Source organism: Marmota monax, unplaced genomic scaffold, assembly GCF_021218885.2.
Source record: "Marmota monax isolate L192 unplaced genomic scaffold, Marmota_monax_Labrador192_F-V1.1 WCK01_AAM20220418_F8-fsc00069, whole genome shotgun sequence".
Taxonomy (NCBI): Eukaryota; Metazoa; Chordata; class Mammalia; order Rodentia; family Sciuridae; genus Marmota; species Marmota monax.
The window spans coordinates 3,409,047-3,430,205 of record NW_026695243.1 but is presented as its reverse complement, the minus strand read 5'-3'; the positions used below and the strand labels follow the sequence as shown (position 1 = coordinate 3,430,205).

Genomic DNA, 21,159 nt, shown 5'->3' with positions numbered 1-21,159 from the left:
GAGGGGTGATATGGACACCCACCACATAAATGTGTCTTGAGGATTCAAGGAAATTCCTTTCACACACTTATATGTGTGGCATGCAGCAAGAGCTTCACAGAGGCTAAACGCTATTATTATTAACCTAAGTTATTAAACAAAGAAAACATTGAAAAATATGAAGAAGAAAATACGGGGGGCTGGAGATGTAGCCGGTGGCACAGCAATGCCTAGCTTGATCCTGGCTCAATCCCCAGGATCACATCCACACAGAAGGAAATACCTGGAGCTTCTAGGTTGGTGAATGTGTCCTCATGCTACGAGGGCAGCACAGGGGCTGCTGGAGGGGACAGGGCGGGGGATGGTGCTGGCACTTAGGAAGGGCACCCCTGCCTGCCACCCCCACTCAGGACTGCACAGGTGGCAGGCCTCTCTGTCCCTATGACCAGCAGCTGAGATCCTGGCATGGGGCTCAAACCCTGTGGTTCAGAAGGGCCTCTGCGTTTCTCTGCCTTAGAGCTGAAATTCCAGGGCAATAAGAGAGGTGGCACATCAGAGAGATCCTGTCCCTAACTGGAAGCCCCAATCCTGGTAGGGGACCCTTCACAGCAGGGGAGGGTTAAAGGGGACCAGCAGGTGCCAGCCAGGGACCAAGAGAGGCTAATGTGCTGATGTCCCTGGCCTGGCACCCTTGACCTGCAGCTTCCCCCGACATAACAAAGTGAGGGTCACTGCTCCATCTCGGATCCTGCTGGTCAGGGGGCCTTCATGCTTCCTCTGGAGTCACGCAGGTGAAGCGCAGATACTGTTCTAGGACGTGAGGGGCCAGGCAAGCAGACACACCGTGGTTTGCCCCGACTCCCTGGAGATGTGTAGGAGCTGGCGCTGGGAGGAGGCTCAGGGACGCCGGGCCCAAGCCCCACACTTCACTGGGGAGGGATGTGCCTGGCCCAAGGTCACGAGGTGAGCCCTGGACACCTCAAGACTGGCTTCCTCCATGAGGAAGCAAGGGCTTAAGACATGGCTCACAGAGGAGAAAGGATGTGCAGATTTGCAACCCGTAACCCACCGGGATCATTCAGCAGCATCACTAGGTCAAAGGCCGTGTACCCGTTTTTTGCCCGAAGAGTGACATCAGCCCCTTGGTTTAGCAGATATTTGACAATTTCCTTGTTCCTGGGGAGGAAAGAAAAAGTCAGAGTTACTCTCACTGCTATATTCAGAGACTGAATGTCCCCAAAAGGTCTGTGTGTTATAGGCTTGGTGGCCAGGGTGAAGGTACCAGGAGGTGCTGTGGACCTGTGGGAGACGGAGCCTTAGGGGAACTCCTCAGATTACTGGGGACGAGCCAAGAAATGGGACAGTGGAGTCAGCCTCTGTCTCTTTGTTTCCTGGCTGGAGACGTGAGCACTTGCTCAGACACTCGCTGCCCCCCACACCAGTGCTATCTAAGCCTTTTTTTTCTTTATAAGCTAGTTGCCTCAGGTGTTTTGCTATGGTGACATGAAACTGACTCATATACCCACTAAAAGCAAAAGCATGGCTGGGTAACAAGGCTGACAGTGTAAAATTCTGCACTCCATCTCTGAGCATGCGACAGGTCTGGGAAATCAGTCTCAGGCTCCGTCACTCCCTGCCACCCAAGCAGGTCAGATGCAAATGGGATCTGAACCAGAGTCTTAATGTTCCTTCCTCAGCCAGAAGAACAATTGAGGGCTCTGCCCCCAAAGCCCTTGGCCACTGACCCCATGCAGACCTCACCGGTGAATGCCCTTCTTCCCCCACATGGCGAAAGCCTCCTACAGGCCAAGATGTTTGATAGGGAAGTTGGAGACTCATCAAGTAAGAAAAGTTAGTACTTCCAGGTAATGCAGGAAAGTGAGACAACCACCAGAAACAGGGAAAGGAAAGGCCCCCAAGTAGAGTCAGAACACTCAGCAGCTACAAGGCCCACGAAGAGGAGGGTGAGGGCCTTAGCCGGCGACCCCCATGGCGTGAGAAGGATTTGTAAACCTCCAGCACACACTGAAGGTTGTGCAAAAGAGGGTCAGCGTGACTCACTGCCAAATGTCAAGGGAAGCCCACGTGTGAATGCCCATGTTCACTGAAGAGGGGCCACTGACAGGGGTCTCTATAGCTCAATGTGAAAACTCCGAATGAGCCAATCACACTGCGCAGCTGAGAGTGATCTTTCTGCCCAAAGTGCTCCTGCCACATGGCTTTTCAGGGCCACCAGTGAAATCCTGCAGGGCTGTGGGAATCCAGGATGTGGAAGGAGAAACTGGGCCTCTTTCTCTCTCACATGCCCCCCATCTTCACAGCCCTGAGGTCACATGCAGCCTCTGGGACCAGGAATCCCTATCAGGAGGAGCCCCTAAGCACCTGCTCAGCCTCACCCTGGAGGGGTGGACCTGGCACTGACCCGTGGTAGGTGGCCTGCATGAGGGCCGTCCAGCCGTGCACGCTGTCCTGCTTGTCAACGTCCGCGTGCCTCTCCACCAGCAGCTGCACCAGCTGCAGCTGCCCCGTGACGGCTGCCAGCATCAGCGGGGTCGCCCCGTCCCCATTGACCAGGTTCACGTGGTTGGGGTCTTCGTCAGCAATCTCCTTGACCAGCTGGAAGTTTCCTGCAAAAAGAAGCAGGAGGCCGGGTGACCCATGGTCCCAGTGCCCCAGGTTTATCCAGGTGACTCATTCAGCACACACCTGTGCTGATCCCGCCTCTGGGCACCCACGGGTCAGCCAAGATGGATCCCCTTCTCTCGAATCCCTCAGTCTACGTGGGATGAAGACAGCACAAGAATGCATGGAAGTGCTGTGTCTTAAGAGAACAGACAAAGGAGAGAGATGAAGGGCAACAGGCGTGGAGAAGCAGAATCTAGGTCCTGCTAGAGGGTGAGGATCAGGGAAGGCTTCCTGGAGGTGGAGTCTGCATCCCAAGAGGGAATCTTAAGCCAAAAAGCCTTTTATCATAATAAGAATGGAGTGGTGGGCGTGCAGAGAGAGGCAGGGAGAGGCCACAGCCCAGCCTCACCGTCTGGCTGGCGAGGCAGGGGCCTGGGAGGGCAGTCTGGAACTATGGGTAGAGCACCATAACGGATACAGGCCTCCAGAGCCTGAGAACTCCCTGGTGAACTGGAGACTCAGGAAACAACGAATGGCCTGTTCCTTTCTCAGATACTCTGGGTGGCCTTAAAAAAGGACTATAAATATTAAATTAGGAGAATGTGGTCCCGTGTTCTTTCAATACCCCACAAAGATTTTTCTAAAGTGCTTACCCATTTTCAATGCATGGAAAATATCTGGTCGCCTTTTCTCTTCATCTGGGTAAGAAAAAAAAAAGAAAGATTTTAAAAGTTAACCACAGAAAGGCTTTCATATAACAGCAAAGTCACAAGGGCATAACAACACAGCCGATTTCTAGGGATCCACTTCTCAGAAGAGACCTAACCAGAGACCTACAGGAAGTAGGTGGCAGACCTTCTGGAAGGGCTCTTACCATGGGGTTCTGAGAACACATCAGAGACCGACCACTGCTCTAAGCCCACACTGATGAAGCAATCATCTTTTAGACGTCCCAAAGTTGGTGATATCCTGTCTTAGATATATTAAAAAGTATGGTCTTGGAAAAACCTGGATTCCTGTAAGAATTGTTTTTTAAAAATTATTTTCTTTCAAAAACTAAGCATACAACCAAGAGATAATTCCAGTCCCTGAGACTCTGAGCAGCTGAGCTCAATGGTAGGTCACAGATGTGGCCACTGGAAAAGCCAAAGTTAATTTTTTAACTTGTTTCCAAAGTACGGAGCGATCTGAATATGACTCCCTGCCCAGACCTGCAGACACAGCTGCCTGACAGGGACTGCCCACCTGGATGTCCTTGTAATGGCCCCTATTCCTGGGCTGGTACAGGGACCCCATGCCCACCCTCTCTGTGCCTATTCCAAACCCTCCTCCAAGGGTGGGCCAGCAGGTTCCCTGCTCCTGCCAGAAGGCAGGCATCTCAGGTCAGCCTGCCCGCGGGAGGCCCCAGGCCGGACCTCCTGTGACCCTGGCCCACTCTGGTGTGGTCAGCCCTCTCCCTCAGGCAGTGAAGAGTGAGTCTGAGTGCACACTCCTATAGTAGGTTGTCCCCTCATCACTAAGGGGGGACAATAACCATGTCACCAGGCTGCTGCAGGGATCCAAGGACAACACAGATCCATGTGGGAAAATGCTTCAGAGACGTGCAAGTCCCATCCAAAGGTGACTGCCATCCTCACGAGCCCCAGTCACCACCCCAGTGAAGTTGATCACTGGACTCCAGGATCCTGAGAAGCAAGTGCAGGAGCAGCACAGAATCAGGGGTCTGATGTTGTCTGTGAAAAACTCCCAAGGAGCAGTGCCACACCCCAGCCCTTACAGATGCGCCCTGTGCTATAGGTACTCACAAGTCCAATCTTCTGAGGGTAGGGCTTTTTCATGACAAGACGCTTTGACAGAAGAGTGTGTCACTTGTTCTTAGTGCTGGCTGCTAAGCAGCCACCTGGTGTGAATTAATCATTGACAGTCCAGCCTGACCCTGGGAGGCCAGGGTAGCTTGCTGTGGTGCCCAGTCACCCGGGCTGGGCCCCTCCCTTACTCTGGGCTTCAGTGCTTGGTCCATGTAAGAGCAGCTCCACAGACCACCCATCCCCAGGGGCAGAAACCCCTGACCTCTGCACCACAATCATGGCAGTGGGGTTGCCACGGCGACAGTGAGACCTTCAGGGGTACCCTCTCCTGCAGCTAATGCAAGGGAGACAGAGGGACGGCCAAGGCCCTTCTTAAGGGAAGAGCTAGGGATCATTACATTTACTTAATAATCTCTTTCATTAATATCATAGCCTTTGCCCTTGTCATTGTCCTACCAGTTGCTGGTGCACTCCCAGGGCTCCTGCAAGTTTGCCAAAATGACCTTCTCGAGGAGGCCGCCCACCACCCTACTCAACACAGCAGCCTTCACTGCCCAACTCTGATACACCTAATCCCTGGACCTCGCCCTCATTTCTTTCTTTCTTTTTTTTCTTTTAACATTATGGCACCTTCTACCTTACTATATATGTTATTTAATATGCTTATTTCTTATTTATTGCTTGTCTCCCGCTTTAGAGGCCAAAGTCCAAGGGCAAGGATCTGAATCTCACTTGTTCACTGACATATCTCAGGGTGCCTTGAATGATACCTGGCACATAGTGACACTCCATAAATATTCGTCAAATAACTGAAAGAATGTACAATCCATAAAAACATACTATAGCTAGGGGTGGGGGTGCACACCTGTAATCCCAGTGACTGCGGAGACTGAGGCAGGAGGATGGCAAGTTCAAGACCAACCTCAGCAACTTAGCAAGGCATTAAGGACTCAGTGAGACCCTGTCTCAAACTAAAACATAAAACAAAAAAGGGTCTCAAAATAAAACACGAAAAAAGGCTGAGATGCGGATCAGCGGGTAAGCCATCCTGGGTCTGTGCGCACACACACGTGTATGTATGTGTGTGCGTGTGCATGTGTGTGCATGTGCGTGTGTGCACACGCGCGAGCGTGTGTGTGTGTGTGTGTATGGGATAAGCATTTTATAGGTATGACCCTAATGACTCCCCACAAAGCCTTATCAGGGAAATGTGTTATGACTATTTTATGAAAAAGGACATGGAAGTCCTAGAGGGACAATTAACATGTCCTAGGCCACCCAGCTGCAGAGTGGGAGAACTGTCTCAAATTGGGCCTGCTGGACAGGAGGTCAGCACTTGTATCTGATCCTGCTGTGACACTGTTTCCTGGGCCTATTGCACATGATGAACTAAAGGTTTGGAAATGCAACGTGTCCTGTGGCAGATTCACTAAGGATTGTTCAAACCACCTTATAAATGCCAGAAAAAAAAATGGCAAAAAAGAAGCAGGACAACCAAGTGTAGTGACAGACACCTGTGATCCCAGCAGCTTGGAAGGCGGAGGCAGGAGGATCTTGAGTTCAAAGCCAGCCTCAGCAACGGAGAGGTGCTAAGCAACTCAGTGAGACCCTGTCTCTAAATAAAATACAAAAAAGGGCTGGGGATGTGGCTCAGTGGTGTAGTGCCCCTGAATCCAATCCCTGTTACCCCTCATCCCCCCCAACAAAAGAAAAAGGAAAACAGAAACACATTAATAAATGTTAAAAGAAAAAATCAATTCAAAAGGGAGGGTGATTTTCACTAATTTCATGTGAACTGGTCTCGGGGACTGACTGCTGGCAGTTAAGCACACCGTTCCAGAGCAGAGGCTGGCAAACTACAGCCCAGGGACCAAATCCCCCTGCTGCCTGTCACGGTAATTTGGTTTACTGGAACATAACCACACCCACTCATTTACATACTGTGTATGGCTGCTTTCATTCTAACAGAATCGAGTAGTTCTGACACAGACTGTATGGCCCACAAAGCCTAAAATATTTATTATCTAGTCCTGTACAGAGAAAGTTTGCTGACCTCTGTTCTAGAAGGATCCTAGAACCACCTGCATCAGAATCATCTGGTTAGGAAGGAGAGGCCTGGCTAGGTAGGTCTCCGGGGTTTCCCCAGAGCTACCACATCACGCTCTCTGGAGGGTGGACAGAACCTGCCGTAACAGGCACCCCCATCTGACTTGTGCACACGCCACAGCTCAAGTCCCATTGGTCTGCAAGGCTGGACTCTGAGTTTTGTGTGCCCTTCCAGGCAGGCAATTCTTGGTTTGAGCCACTTAAACAGCAGGGGCAGGGGCAGGGGTAGGGTGGTGGTGTAGCCTGACCTGTTTTGGGCCTGACTGTGGTCATCGGGTCCAGGAAATCTGCAAGGTCTCTGTGCTTGCGGTCAAGTGCCACCTCGAAGGCGGTCTTCTCCAGTACGCTGAGGTGGTCGGGGTTGGCTCCCTTCTCCACCAGCTGCTGGGCCATGCCAAGCCTCCCGGTGAGTGCTGCCAGCATCAGTGGGCTCCAGCCCACAGTCCGCGCTGCATGGTTGGGATCCGCACCCCATTCCATCAGCAGACGCGCCACAGCCTCATGCCCGTGCTGGATGGCGGCCATCAGGGCTGTAATGTCCAGCAGCTCATCCCTGCCACCTCCCATTCCCGGCTGCTCCCCGGAGTGGCCGGGATGGTCCACAAAGGCACCAGCTTCCAGCAGCAGCTTCACCACACCCAGGTGGCCACCCCGAGATGCCACGGTGAGCACGCTGGCCCCCAGCCGGTTCTGGGCATTGACATCAGCCCCGTGATCCAAAAGGAGGTGTGCCACACTCACGTGCCCAAATCTGCCAGGAAAATAGAAAATTGGTCATTTAAACAGGGAGCACTAATGAGGAAACAGCTCAATAGCCCCCATTGTCACTGGTCACTAGAGGCACAACAGCTGCCTAGAATAAATGACCTTTCCCTGGTGTCAGACACCACAATGGCCCTGCACATGCAGCCTCACCAGATAAGCAAATGCCCTGTCCAGGGACGGTTCCAGCTCCCCCATCAACCTGCAGAAAGAATCGTTTGCTTCTGTTTTCCTTTCCTGGTCTATAAAATGGGGCCATGCCTGTACCTACTTCAAAGGTTGCTGGAGCTTAAATGAGTTAATACAGATACACAGCACCTGGAGCAGTGCCTGGCCACAGGAAGCAGTCTCTCAACGTCAGCTATTGTTAACTGCTCAGCATTAACATTCTGCAACCTGCCAAGGGCACACAGCTGGTAAGGGGCAGCATCAGGGTCGGAATCCAGGTCGGCCTGAATCCCGTTGCCCTCGCTTTTTCCCCTATGCCAGGCTGCCTCCCACATCTCAGAGTGCATTTTATTCTGCTTTCTAGCCTGTAATCTGCCTCTCTGCCTGTGCTGATCTCCCCCACCGGCAGGGCCCATGTCTGACTGACATCGACCCTCCCCAGCCCCCAACACACAACACACCCTCTGAACGCCAAGAGGAGGGGCACTGTGTTCAGCAAAGGCGCTCAGGCACCTCGGCGCCGGCCTGCTGCCCCCAGCTGGCAGGAATGTTCACTGCAGGCAGCTGAGAACTTGGCCTGGGCCGGACCTTCCTCAACCAGCCTGAGCGGGGGAGACAAGCGCCCACCAAACCCTAACATGAGGAAGAGGGAAACAGGTATCTCTTCCCTGCAAAAGCTCTTCCTTCATTCAACATCAGTGGATAGAAAAGTTCTATTTTGTTGAGTTCAGCAGAGTGTGCGAGCTGGAAGAGGCCCGGACTAACCAGGAAAGAATGACCAGGAGGGGCCCACCCTGAGAGGTCCAGGAGACCACAAACATCTGCATCTGTAGGGAGGCTTTAAGGTTTGTCCTCACCCCTCCATTTCTGGAAATGGGTTTTGCTTCTCATCTAAATCCAGGGCCTCCCTCCTCCTGTGGAGGCAGGGCCAGGTCTGAGCTGGGCTAAGTCTCCCGCTGAACTTATAAATACCTTCTGGGACATGAACCTTAACAGCCCAGGGCAACTCACTTTAGGGGGGACAGCTTGGTAAACTGGCTCCCCCAGCTGAGGGGTTGGGGGCTGGGCCTTTCCAGTCCCTTCTCCCAGAGCAGAGAGAGGGACAAGTCACACTGAAACACTGGCTGCAACTCTGCCCCCTGCCCCTGTCTCACCTCCAATCTGTTCCCTCACCCATCCTCCATGCAACCCCAAACAAAATCTGATGGTTACACGCCAGCTTCCCACTGTCCAAAGAGGGCTATTTTACCAACCTCACCCTCCCTGCTCCCACATCACACCCTCCTCCCCTGCCCCCCCAGCCCCTCAGTAAGTGTGCACTTACTGAACACACTCAGTCCTGCTCAGGCTTTGGCTCAGCTCTCACCTTTTCTGTGCGGCTTCCGGACGGAACCCCTAACAGGCCAGGTCAGTTGCAACCTTATTCTGTGTCCACACCTGAACCTTCTTTCTAGAACTCTCTCTCTCCCCCACTTGACAGTGGTCTTTCCAAGGACACAACTGGTTTCTGCACACTCTTGTTTCCCCAGCCCTTAACATAGGGGCTAGCACATACTGGAGCTCAGGAACTGCATCAATGGACAGGTAAGCGAATGCATAAACAGAATAACCAGGGAGACGAAGGTCCAGGCCACAGAAATAATGGAGGAACTGCCCACCGGAGTCGGGGCTTTAAAGGGACTGCACTGTTTAGTGATCAAGCATAAAATAACACCTGGCATAATCTCTAACAGCAGATCACAAAGTGTTTTCAGATTTTTATCTCATTTGATCCTAGAAAGCCCAGAGGTGAACTCCTTGCCTCGAATTTCACAACTGAAGATTACAGGGGAAAGCAATGAATCTCAACTAGAACTCCAAGCCTCACGCAGCTCTTCCGGTCTACCCAATTTTTACAAGGGAAGCAAAGGGCTGAGTTAGAGCAGGTACACTGAATTCTGGAATGTTTTCTGAACTCACAGGTAGCCCTAAAGAGCATTCAATTAGGCTGGAAATATACGAAGATTCAACAGAGGCTGAGATGATTTTTCGGATGCTAAGTTTTAATAGGTAATTACTGGACATGGGGATGCTAGGGGCTTTCTGAGCAGGTGCTATGATTACCAATTAATTTCAGCAATTAACACCTGTGTTTGAAGATGGCACACGTTCCCACCACTCAGAGCACTGGGCCCAGCGTCCAGCTCTGCCACTCCCACAGCAGGGGAATGAAGGAAGCGGAGGGACGATAAAGAGGCCAAGGGAGAAATCAGCGCCAGAGTAAACACCAGGCCACCCGGTCTCCTGGCCAGACATCGCTGGCCAATCTAGTGAGTCACTTCCTTGCCACCAACACCAAGAAGAAAACTACCAGATTTAAGGCTGGGAGTACAGCTCTGGGGCGACCTGCTGGAGGGTGAATCTGACTTTGCCACGAGCTGTGCAGCCTTGGACACGTTGTTTCTCTGGGCCTCAATTCCTCATCTAGAAAAGGAGAATTCAAATAGAACCTATTTTCTAAGGTTTTGTGTGGACCAAACAAGCTAGTTCATTTAAGTACTAAACACAATACTTGACACAAAAAAGGGGCGCACTCAGCCCCACCTCTTCTTTCACGAATAGGAAAAATCATTCTTGTAACCGTGTCTATCACTAAAACCTCTATAAGAAGCCAGAGTTGCAAAGTCCAGGCAGGGACCTCTGATGGCCTGATCCAGCCATGAGCTTTGAAACACCAAGACCAGGGGTGATACACAGATGCTCACTCGGGCCAAAGTGGTGTCTGCCAGAGTGTCACTTGAGGAGGATCTTGAGGCTCATCTCAATTTGGAGAAGGAGGACATGAGCCTAGAAAGCATCCACACAGGGGTCATCCCGATCTGACAGGATGACAGACTGACTTCAGGAAGCCTCCCTCATGACTCCTCCACACTAAGGCGTAAGACAGACCCCAACTCCACGCAGGCAGGTGGTCCCTGAGTAGACGCCCCATACTACCAATAAGCCTTGGAGTGCCTGGGACCCACCTAGGGTCAGTGACAGCAAGTGCGAATTCTAACCCTCTTGTAGAAAGAAGGCTCCTACCCTACTGTCACAGAAATATAAGAGTATATCATACTATCGTTCCCAAACAGCACCTGTGGGATAAACTGAGGCATGAAGAGGGATGTGGTTAGTTCACTCTCTCGATTTGGAAGCCACAAAGTCAGGCTATGTGGGCCCCAAGTCCCAGCTCTTTGTACACCACCATGATTCACAGAAGAAAGTCCTCTAAAAAAGTTAAATTATTACTAGTTAACCATCACAGGTTATTCTGAGTCTCCTGCTCCATCAAGATGAACAGAAATTAACCTGAAATCAATCAAGTAACGCTGACCATCCTGCAGCACTTGAGGAGGAGCAAAAACTGGTGACCAGGGGTCTCCGAGACACTGGGAGGCATCCAGGTGCTGTGGCCGGGAACCTCAGTAAGCACCCGTGGCCTCTCCAGGACCTCTGTGTTAGGGAAACCCACATGCCAGAGCCACTGAGAGCTTCTTCTCACACAGTCCCTACCCTTCACAATCCGCCACAGGACTTCTGAATCACAACCTCCAGAAAGGTAACTCGGCAATCTCTCCTTGGAAAACAATCCCAGTGATTCTCAGGTGTGGCCAGGTCTGGGTACCACTGAGGATGGCAGCCAGCTCTGATGTGGTATGGCGGACACTGCTACCAAGGCCTTCCTGGTAGAGCAACCAGGGAAAAGGTGCAGAGCATGGGAGGCTCCCTGGAAGAAGCGGAACTGGAGCGGGCAGTCTTCACTGAGGGCAGAAGGGAAGAAGGGACACCCCTGTATGTATGCAGCTATGATGAGGGCCCTGCAGTGGGACCCCCAAATCAGCTCTGACCAATGGTCAGCTGGGGGACAAATTTCATTATCTAAATCTCAGATCCTCTCTATAAGATGGAGACGACATTCCTAGCATACAGTAAATAACCAGTGTTAGCTTTAAAAAATGCAGACACACACACAGAAGGCCCAGATGAAATCATCTTGCCTTGATTTAGGAAGCCAGGAAAAGCAGAAGAGGAGGTACCGGGAAGGGTCTGAACGTGAGGCCTTAGAATGCCACAGAACACTCAGGGTTCTGGCTGGGGAGCCGTCAAGGGAGAGGTACAGCTGGAGAGAGGGAGCAAGTGGGGGCCACTACAAAGGCCTGGTCTGGACCAAGGCAGAGACAAAGAAGAGAAGAGTGTGGTTTCAGGGCCCAGCGCAGTGGCCCAACAGCTCGGGAGGCAGAAGCAGGAGGATTGCAAGTTCAAAGCCAGTCTCAGCAAAAATGTGAGGTGCTAAGCAATTCAGTGAGACCCCGTCTCACAAAATAGGGCTGGGGATGTGGCTCCAGTGGTTGAGTGCCCGAGTTCAATCCCCTAGCACCAAAAAAAAGAAGGATGTGGATTTCAGGGCCATGCCAAAGCCCACTGGGCAGACAAGTCCTGGACTTACCTGGAGTTTTAAAGCCTGGGAGAAGAGGTGGTACCATTAGGAGGGATATAAAAAGGCTTTAAGGTCACCTCAACTACTCTGGGCAAGGAGAAAAGGTGTCTTTAGACAGAAGATGTCAACGTGTTAAACAGGTGGGTAAAATGCTAGATTTAGTAAACATGGGCAGCCCGTGAACACAGGCTGCAATCCCTAAGTAGGTTTCTAAATTAATTCACATCAATGTCCCAGGGTTGGGGAATGGGTAAGAGCAAACCACAGTACATCCCATGGATGGACTTCCATATGGTGGCTGAAAACAATATTTGCAAGAATGAAATCTTACTAGTAATACAAATTAAGTTACATGAACATCTGTGTAACACTTGGAAAAGAATTCTGAGAAATAAAATATTGAGTCACCAAGAGAAGATTACGGTTAAAAGCTTTTTTTTTTTTTCTAAAAGGCATGGAAAATACAAAGGGCTCACACATAGGGAAAGAAGATTCTTTCACCAACCACTTAAAATGTGCAAACTCGGCTATGCTGAGATTTTCATACATTAGATTGGCAATGATCCAAAAGTTTGATCACATATTCTGTAGGCCAGAGAAAGACAGGCACTCATACGCTGCTGATGTTGGGGGGGGGGGGGGCAGGGGGCGGGTAACTATTGTGGCTGGCAGAATAAATGGCCCCCAAGGTGTCCACATCCTTATCTCTAGGCACTGTAGATATTCTACATGACCTGGTAAAGGGACATTCAGGCTTGGATGGAATAGAGGTCACCATCAGCTGAGTGGTGAGCAGCCTCGATGACCCAGGTGGGCCAGGGTCATCTCAAGGTTCCTTTCAACCAACGTGGCAGGTGGCACAGGAAAGCAGAAGGCTCAGAGGTAGAGGAGGTATGAGGAGGGAAGAGAGGTGGGAGTAAAGCTCTGTTGCTGGCTGTGAAGATGGAAGGGCCCCTAAGCCTGGGAATGCAGGCCACTCCAGAAGCTAGAAAAGGCAAGGAGCAGAATTCCCCCCAGAGCCAGAGAGAGCACCACTCTGCAGCACCTTAATTCTAGCCCAGGGAGGCCCATTGCCTCTGACCTCCAGAACTGTTAACACAATAAATCTGTGTTGTTGTGGTAATTGATTACAGCAGCCATAGGAAACAAGCACACCTTCGGGGAGATCTGACACTATCCATCAAAATTACAAATGGCCCTTATGCCCTCCCTAGGGAAGCTCCTGCAGCGACAATTGAGCACCTGTAAAATGACGTGTGTATCCGACTGGTCACTGCAGCATGAATGAAAACAGCAGGAGACTAAATGACCACAAAGGGCTGGTGAAATAAATTATCATACAATAAAATATTGTCAGGCTATTGGAAATCAAGGGAGGTTTTTAAGTACCGATGCAGAAACACTGTCAGAGTATATCAAGTGGAAAAAGCAAAGTGCAGAACAGTGTAGAATCTGAACAAGGCTGAAGTCAACCACCTCGTCTGCCTGTATATGCATCAAAGAGTGGTTTCCAGGGGACACGTGGCAATATCTGGAGGCATTTTTGATTAAATAATCCTTTTTAAAAAGACAAATTAAAAACACATTTTTCTATAAGGAACAATATTAATCCAGCCTAGGGAACCTCCACCCCTACTTATCTGAACACCTCTAATTAGTCCTCCATGACTCATCCCATCAGCTGGTAAGCCTGCCCAACTCTGACCATCCTAAAAACCTTTAAACCCTAGGCAAGCATCCTCCTCAACCCCAGAGCCAAGCTCTGTGAAAGAGCTACCGGCACTTTCTGTGTGTTCACATCCTCCTCAGTCCTCCACCAATGCCGTCCTGCAGACCTTCACCATCTGGGGCTCTCCTGCCATCTTCCCTTTCCCTCTACAGGGATGCTGGTGCTATTGTGACAGTAAGATGGGTTAGTATGTACAAAGCTCTTGGACTTGGGCCTGCTTATGGGTAATCCATTAATATTAATAGAGTAGATTATTGACAAAATGGATAGCAGGTATTCCCCTCCCTGTCTCCAGGCATGGCAAATGAGTCTGCCACTCTTCCCCATCAGGTGGTACCATCTGTACCCACTCTTCTCATCTGGGATGGTCTTGTAACTTGCCTAGGCCAAGAGAATGTGGCAGAAGTGAACAGTGTGTTTCAGATGCTAGGGACACTGCTGCTGACACAGGACAGCCCAGGCCGGACACCTGAAGGATGAAAGAGAAGCAGTCCCATCACCCCTGTGGTCAAAGCCAACATCCAGTCAACTCTCAAAAAAAAAAAAAAGCCACCCAGATCCCTTACACAGCTGTGGGCAAACTGTTGATCACAGCTGTGTAAAGAAGACAGATGAGACCAGAATGGCAAAAATGCTAAATAAATGGTTGTTGCTTTAATAAAGCCCCAAGGTCTCGTAGTAACTGACACATTCCCCTTGGATAATTCCTCCTATTCCAGAGTTCAGGTTGTCATCAACATGCTATCAACTTCCTATCCTTGGGCTCAGACCCTCCTGTGCCCTCCAGACCCCCAGATCTGGTTCCCTGCTGGAAACTCTGAGGTGTGCTTGAGGCCACGCTTTCTCACACCTGCCCCTTCTCCTGTGTTCTCCAGCTCAGTGTATTTACCATCAACCAGAAATCCACAGGTAGTCTTTGCCGTCACCCTTTCCCTTGCCCGCTCCCCAAGGCCAGGCAGACATTAGAACCTGATTCCTGAGTAAATCTCAAACTCATCTCTGCTCTCTGCCACTGTCTTTCTCCTCTCCATTCTGGTCCAGGCTTCTCACCTCTTTCTGGATTGCTACAGTCCCCTCCCAAGCCGCCTTTCTGACTCTAGCCTATCTCTCCAATCCATCTCACACTGCAGTGAAAGTGATCTTTCCAAAACACAAAACTGATCCTGTCACTCATTCCATGACCCTCCAATGTCCTTAGGTTAGTGGGCCCTTCTAAGTACCAACCGGGCACCTGCCTTCTCTGCAAGGAGACTTCATCTGCACATCCTTCCCCGCTGTCCTCCCACTTGCTACCTTGTTTTTCCATTATGTGGTTCCCCCCTCCCATTTTTTCTGTCTTGGTTAATTTTGACACATCCTCCTTTCTGGACATCATTTCTACCAAACGCCTTCCCCTCTCTCTCCAAACTGGGTCAACTGCACCAGAGTTACCCAAATTTTCCTGCTCAAGTTTGTTCCTTTGTCTAGCCTGCCCACCAGTCTGTGAGCCACACAGGGGTGGGGACTTCACTGGTTTCCACAGTACCTCCAACGCCAAATCGTGGTGAGAGGTAGGGTCTCAGACAACCTTTCTTGCAAAAAAGAATGAATTAAAATATCAGAACCCGAGTCTCTAAGGTTCTACTCGCTCTCCAGATTGTTTTGAAAGGCCAAAGTTTCTAAGACTCCGACTTCATGTTAAATACAAGATCCTTCCACTTCTAGTCTAAGTTTACCAGAAAATGCTCAAGTTGACCGGTCCAACTCTAAGGAGTCCTTGACTCTCTGCCTCCCGGGGCGTCTGCGGCCGTCCGTGGGCAGGTTGGTCCCCAGCGCTGCGCTCACCTGGCCGCCTGCATGAGCGCGCTCCAGCCGTAGTGGTTGCGGCTGTTGACCGAGGCGCCGCGCCGCAGCAGGAAGCGCACGAGGGGCTCGTGGCCCCCGGCCGCGGCGAACTGCAGCGCCGTATTGCCCGCCTCGTCCGAGCAGTCCACCGGCACCGGCGCCCCGGGCGCCGCCGCCCCGGGCCCGGCCGCTTCGGGCCCCGCCGGCTCCGCGCCCGCCTCGGGCTCCGCGCCGCGTTCGGCCGGCTCCGGCGGCCCCGGCTCCAGCAGCCGGCGCGCAGTGTCCGTGTCGCCCTGGTCACAGGCGCGCAACAGCAGCTGGAAGGCCGGAGGCAGCCCGCCCTCGCCCATCGCAGCCGCGGCCGCCCGCGGCCCGCGTCTGTGCGCTCCTCCGGCTCCGCCCCCGGCGCCGCGCCCGCGCCCCCTTCCGCCGCCGCCCGCGCCCACTGCGCCGGGCGCGCGCTGGGACGAGGCCGCGGCTGTGGCCGCGCGTACACCACCCGGGCGGCGGAGGCGGGAACCCCGGGTTCCGGGAAGCCCGGAGCAGCGTCCGCCTCCCCGGTGGGTTGGCCCTTGACTTTTCAGCGCCCGCTTGTGACCCTCTCCCGCGGTTCTGGAGACTTAAGGCTGCGTGAGGGTTTTTGAGCGGCTGTCCAGCCTTCCCCGCGGGGCCACCAGGCCAGGCCAGGTCCATAGTTGAACCGGCCTGGACAAGGCCCGCGTGCCCAGCTGATGCCCGGCGCCCTCCTCTTAATGGGCGCTTCTCCAACAGTTGTGTAGTGGCACACATTCCTCCACAAAAAAAAAAAAAAAAAAACCCAAGCTTCTCAGACTATAAGCAAAAGAGTTTCTACAGAAAAAAAAAAAAAAAGTTCAATGTAGTTAAACTTCCTATTTTCCTGTTGCTCTATTTTACTTGGCCACTGGCCGGGAAGAAATCGGCACTCCAGGTGCTGAAGGCCCTTTACTTGTTTTTCACAAACATGTATCCAGTATAGTAGTTTGTAGAAGCTGTTTGCAAATGCAAAATGTGATTAAAAAAACAACAAAAAAAATCCTTTAACAAGGCCTCTGGCCTTGAGTTAGAGCTTCACAGAGATGTTACATCTCTAAAATAAGAGAAGTTACCAATTGGGCTCCATGGTAACAGATGGCAGAGGGAGGAAAGAAGGGAGAGAAGAAGCTCTCCCCTTCTCATTTATTGTCCTTGAAGGGTTAACTTGCCCAGAACAGTGGGGGGGGGGCTGCTTTTATGTGAACTTCTGAGCCCCACCCCTTACATGCTGGGTATAAAAATCTGAAACTACCTGAACTCCGGGTTCAGGGCTTTGATTGATTACAGCAAAAACTGTGCCCTCTGAACCTGGCTGCAGCCAAATAAAACTGTTTCCTGCTGTCCTCCTCGGTGCCTTGCCTCATCTGTCCCTACAAAAGTTGTTGATTGGATTAAGGAGGGTGCCTCTGTGCTCCCACTGTGTACTTCGAGGTGTTGGTTTGTCACCTGAAAGGGGATACAAATGCCTCTTCTACTTTTTGTCTCCTTATTCATGGTCCTTGACATGTGGCCCACAAACCAATACCCGGACCAACTGAGAAATTTTTACAAATACAGATTTCCTGGCCACATCTCAGAACTACTTAGTCAGAAACTCGGAGTAGGGCCAGCCACCTGTGTTTTAGCAAGCTCTGAGCTGTTTATGATGCATGCTAAAGGCAGACACACTGATCCTTACTGGATCTTCTGAATTTACAGAGGACTCGACTGAGGCCTGAAGAGGTTGTGCCTTACTTTAGGCAATGCAGCTCTTCTGAGGGAGACTTTGCAGGATTTCTGTCTTCCAATATCTGGTCCAGTTCCCTTTCCATTCTCCACAAATATTTATTGAGTGCCAGCTAGTGCCAGGCACAGTTCTACAAGCTGGAAGGACATATGGACAAGATAAGATATCTGCCTTCCTGGAGCAAACAGTGGAAAGAGAATGTAAATACAGAACCCAATAAATTACTTGAGTGGTGGATGGTGACTGAGTGCTATTGGAACAGTAGAACATACATCCAGGTAGTTAGCAGAGAGAGAAGGATATTATTTCATAATCAGTGGGCAAAGGTTTCATTGAAAAAGGAACATTTGCAGAGACCAGAAGGAACTGAGAAAGCAAGCACAGTGACATTTGGGGAAGGAGCCATCCAGGCAGAGGAAAAGAAAGATGCTGTGAGAAGAGTGGCCCTGCCCACAGATAGCATACCTCATGCCACCTGCTGTGGCACTGACACTAACGTTCTATTAGGATGGGGTCATTAATTTCTATAGACTGTGAATTTTGGCTCCAGAAGCCTAACAAAAGGTCATACGGTAGGTGCTCAATGCATGACTGTTTGTGACTAAGTCTCATCTATATAGAATTAAAACAGCACAAACCTTGATGGAAGGAAGGAGTAAGTCATGCCTTTGTCAGATCAGAGAAGATACAAATGCCCCGAGGATCTGGGTTGGCAGGGCTAAAAGAAAAGTTCTTCTAGGTAAAATGTAAAGATAAAGAAAGTCCCCAGGGTTTAGATTGCAAAGGTCTTTGGCAGCAGGGTGAAGATTGTGGGGTTTATTCTGAGAGCAATGGGGAGCCATGGGAAGCGTTTGAGCAGGCAAGTTGCAGGGTCCATGCTCACCACTGGGGCTCAGTTGGTACATCTCACCCCCTTCCAGATTTGGCCTCGCTCATCACAATCAGAGTGAGGACAGCTTCCTTTGGAAGGTCTAAGAAAGTCATTTGTTTCAATGAAAATCCCAAGTATTATACCTGTCTTATTCTTTTTATTCAAATGACTTTTATTTTTACTAATTGGTTGTATCATTTATAAAAATAATGTAAAAATTCAAATTCCAAAAACTATGCAAAGAGGCACAAGGCAAAAATAAAAGCCCCTTTCCCACCTCCCCCACTCTCCCAGTCTTACTCCCCATAGATAACCAGTAGTCACATGCATTTTATCTCCAAAAAGTGTCATGTATATGCGAACATGCACACAAGAATGTAAGCATTAATCCAGCATCTCTATTGCAAACAGCAGAAATCAGTGGTCTGGATCATTTAAGCAGAAAGAGGATTTAATACAAAATTACTTCACAGTTCGCAGATCCCATGAAGACATTTTTGGAGGCCAAACGTCAGGAACCATACCCCTAACCATGCCACAACAGCAGCCTATACCAGGATGGAGTCAGCTCAGGACTTTTTGAGTATAAGTGCTTCAGATTCAGAACTTGAGGTGGGAGTGTCTGATTGGCCCAGCCTGGGTCATGGCACGTGACCCAAAGGGAATCTAGGAAAGCCACTTTGGCATTTTGAGAATCTAGAAGAGTGGGAGGGAGTTCCGCCCCAGAAGGTGGGGCACTCCTCAGTGTAGGAAAGGGGTTCAGATGTTTGGCAGCCAAAACGTACAACAAAAGTCTTCTGCAGTCTTTTCCTTGTAGGCATGCTTTTTCTCTTGGGGAGACTGCCTCTGTCCCTGTGGATCAGTGGTTAGCGAGTGTTCAAGTCCATTCTGATTGGTGTGAGCCCAGGGGTTTTGCTGAAGCAACTGGGAGCAAGGCCCTATCTGGTGAGGTTGTCAGCTGTCTGAAGTGGGGGTCTTCTAAACCAAATGTACTCTGCCACCACCTGGGAGTGAGGCCATCACAAAGGAAAGCAGATCAGAGTGACAGGAAGAGACCAAGGCAGAAAACTCTCATCCCCATTCTTTTTGGCTAGGTTTATTTTGAGCAGGGTTATCATCACAGACCACTTGCAATCCAAAGCTTAACAAATGCATAATTTCCTTTTTCAAATGAATGGGTTCGTATTTACTTTTTTTAAAAAATGAATGGGTTCAACTAGATGTGGTGGTGCACACATGTAATCCCAGCAGCTTGGGAGGCTGAGGCAGGAGAATTGCAAGTTCAAAGACAACTTCAGCAATCTAGGGAGACCCCAAACAATTCAATGAGACCCTGTCTCTTTAAATAAAATACAAAAAGGGCTGGGAATGTGGCTCAGTGGTTAAGTGCCCCTGAGTTCTATCCTTGGTACCAAAAAAAAAAAAAAAAAGAAGAAGAAAAAAAGAAAAAGAAAAAAAATGGATGGGTTATGGGTTCAAATGATACATGCTGTTCTGAATTTTGCTTGCTTTGCTTTTTTTTTTTCCATTTAGCAAGTGTCTTGGGCATCATTCCATGTAGGTGAATGTCGATTGGCTGCATCCTTTTCAATGGTTGCTTGAAAAACCATTCAGAGGATGTACCATAATTTATTTAATCATCTTTTAAGTGGTGCCCAGTTGGCTTGTTTCCAGTATTCTACTGTTATGAAGAAATCTTGCACTGAACAGCATAGTCAGAGTCCTAACCAGGGATGGCTAGCACACTTAGCTGAGGAACTAAGGAACTAAAGAGCCATTTACAGAAGTATGGACAGGTTTATTCAGAGCCACAGGGATGGCTCAGTGCTCCCCGGATGGTAGAGATAGGGAGCAATTACCATCCCAGGCCTGAAGGGACAGGTCTGGAATTCCAAAAGAGAAAACCTCCTCAGGCTACCTGATAGGAACCTTGGCGATTGGTAGAGGGACACCGGCCAAGCCACAGCAACTCAGTAGGAAGCCCTCCCCAAAGGAGCAAACACCTCTATGCTTTCCTCCTGCCCTCTGATCTCCTGCCAGTGCTCCTCATAGGAAACCCAATGGGAAGCCAGAGTTTGGGAGCCTGCTGAAGTGGCTCCTGGGATCAGCCTCCCAAGGCTGGAAGACACAGAAAAGGCTGTGGAAGATATGCAACAACTCACTGCTTGGTGTGTGGTCCTTGGGCCAGCAGCTCTGGTACCTCCTGGGAGACCTGTTAGAAGAATAGCACCTGGGTCCCATCCCAGTCTCACTGGACCACAATTTGCATTTTAGCACTACCCGAGGTAATTCAGGCTCACATTAACATTGGCAAAGTGGGATGCTGCATATTTGGACAGGCATCTCTGTGTCACTGTCTCTATAGTTTTAATTCCTTCTGAACTCTCTTCCAGCATTTTCCCCCATTGATCTCTATGTTGGTTTGTGTTCCCTGAGAATAAGATGCCTGGGTGTTTGCTGGCTTGTTTGTTTTCTGGGGAAAATGCCCGCAGAAGTCAAAATGACTTCTGATTTCTGACAGCGGCAAAGGATAAAGAGGGCAGGTGAAGAAGGGAAGGGAAGCTTCAGACCACAATGCAGGGCTAATGCCTGAGAAAGGAGACGGCAAGGAGCTGTAGACGGCAGGGCAGTTCTGGAACAGTCTCAGCTGCCCAGCTCCATGCGGAGGTCTCAAACAAAGGTTGCCTGCCAAGGTGTCCTGCATTAGGCAGAAAAGACCACATGCATGCATGTACCTCTAACTGTGCTTGTCACTGACTGGAAGAAACCAGAGGATTCCCCCAAGGACCCGAAGGCATAGGAGCTGGAAGCTCTCTGTCACTGCACCCAGTTGCCATTCAGCCAACTCGAACAAACCACCTTTTCTGTCCCAAGCATTGTGTGCGTTGAATGACAGGAACACAGCCCCTGGCTCCCAAGGGATCCCATATAACTGCAGAACAGTGTGTTCTGTGAGCTCTTGTCATTAATTTGAAGGAAGGTATCTCAGTTTGGAATATGTCATTGACAGCCTCAAGCAAGACTGGGACATACTGGGGCAGAAAAAAA

General features: G+C 50.4%; 1 protein-coding gene across 8 annotated transcripts in view; it reads right to left on the bottom strand.

Annotated features, from left to right (window-relative positions):
• Positions 1–15,841, bottom strand: part of Anks6 (ankyrin repeat and sterile alpha motif domain containing 6) — a 45,580-nt gene extending 29,739 nt beyond the window's left edge. For all 8 annotated transcript variants that reach the window (XR_006854591.2, XR_006854592.2, XM_046457314.2 and 5 more), the window contains exons 1-5: positions 15,461–15,841; positions 6,767–7,269; positions 3,258–3,302; positions 2,402–2,606; positions 1,049–1,155 (exon numbers count right to left, since the gene is read on the bottom strand). Coding sequence is in view for 6 of the 8 variants with exons in the window: in XM_046457314.2 (XP_046313270.1) it covers positions 1,049–1,155; positions 2,402–2,606; positions 3,258–3,302; positions 6,767–7,269; positions 15,461–15,810 (1,210 nt within the window). In the remaining 2 variants the exon portion in view is untranslated. The remainder of the gene's footprint in view (positions 1–1,048; positions 1,156–2,401; positions 2,607–3,257; positions 3,303–6,766; positions 7,270–15,460) is intronic.
• Between the last annotated feature and the right edge of the window lie 5,318 nt (positions 15,842–21,159).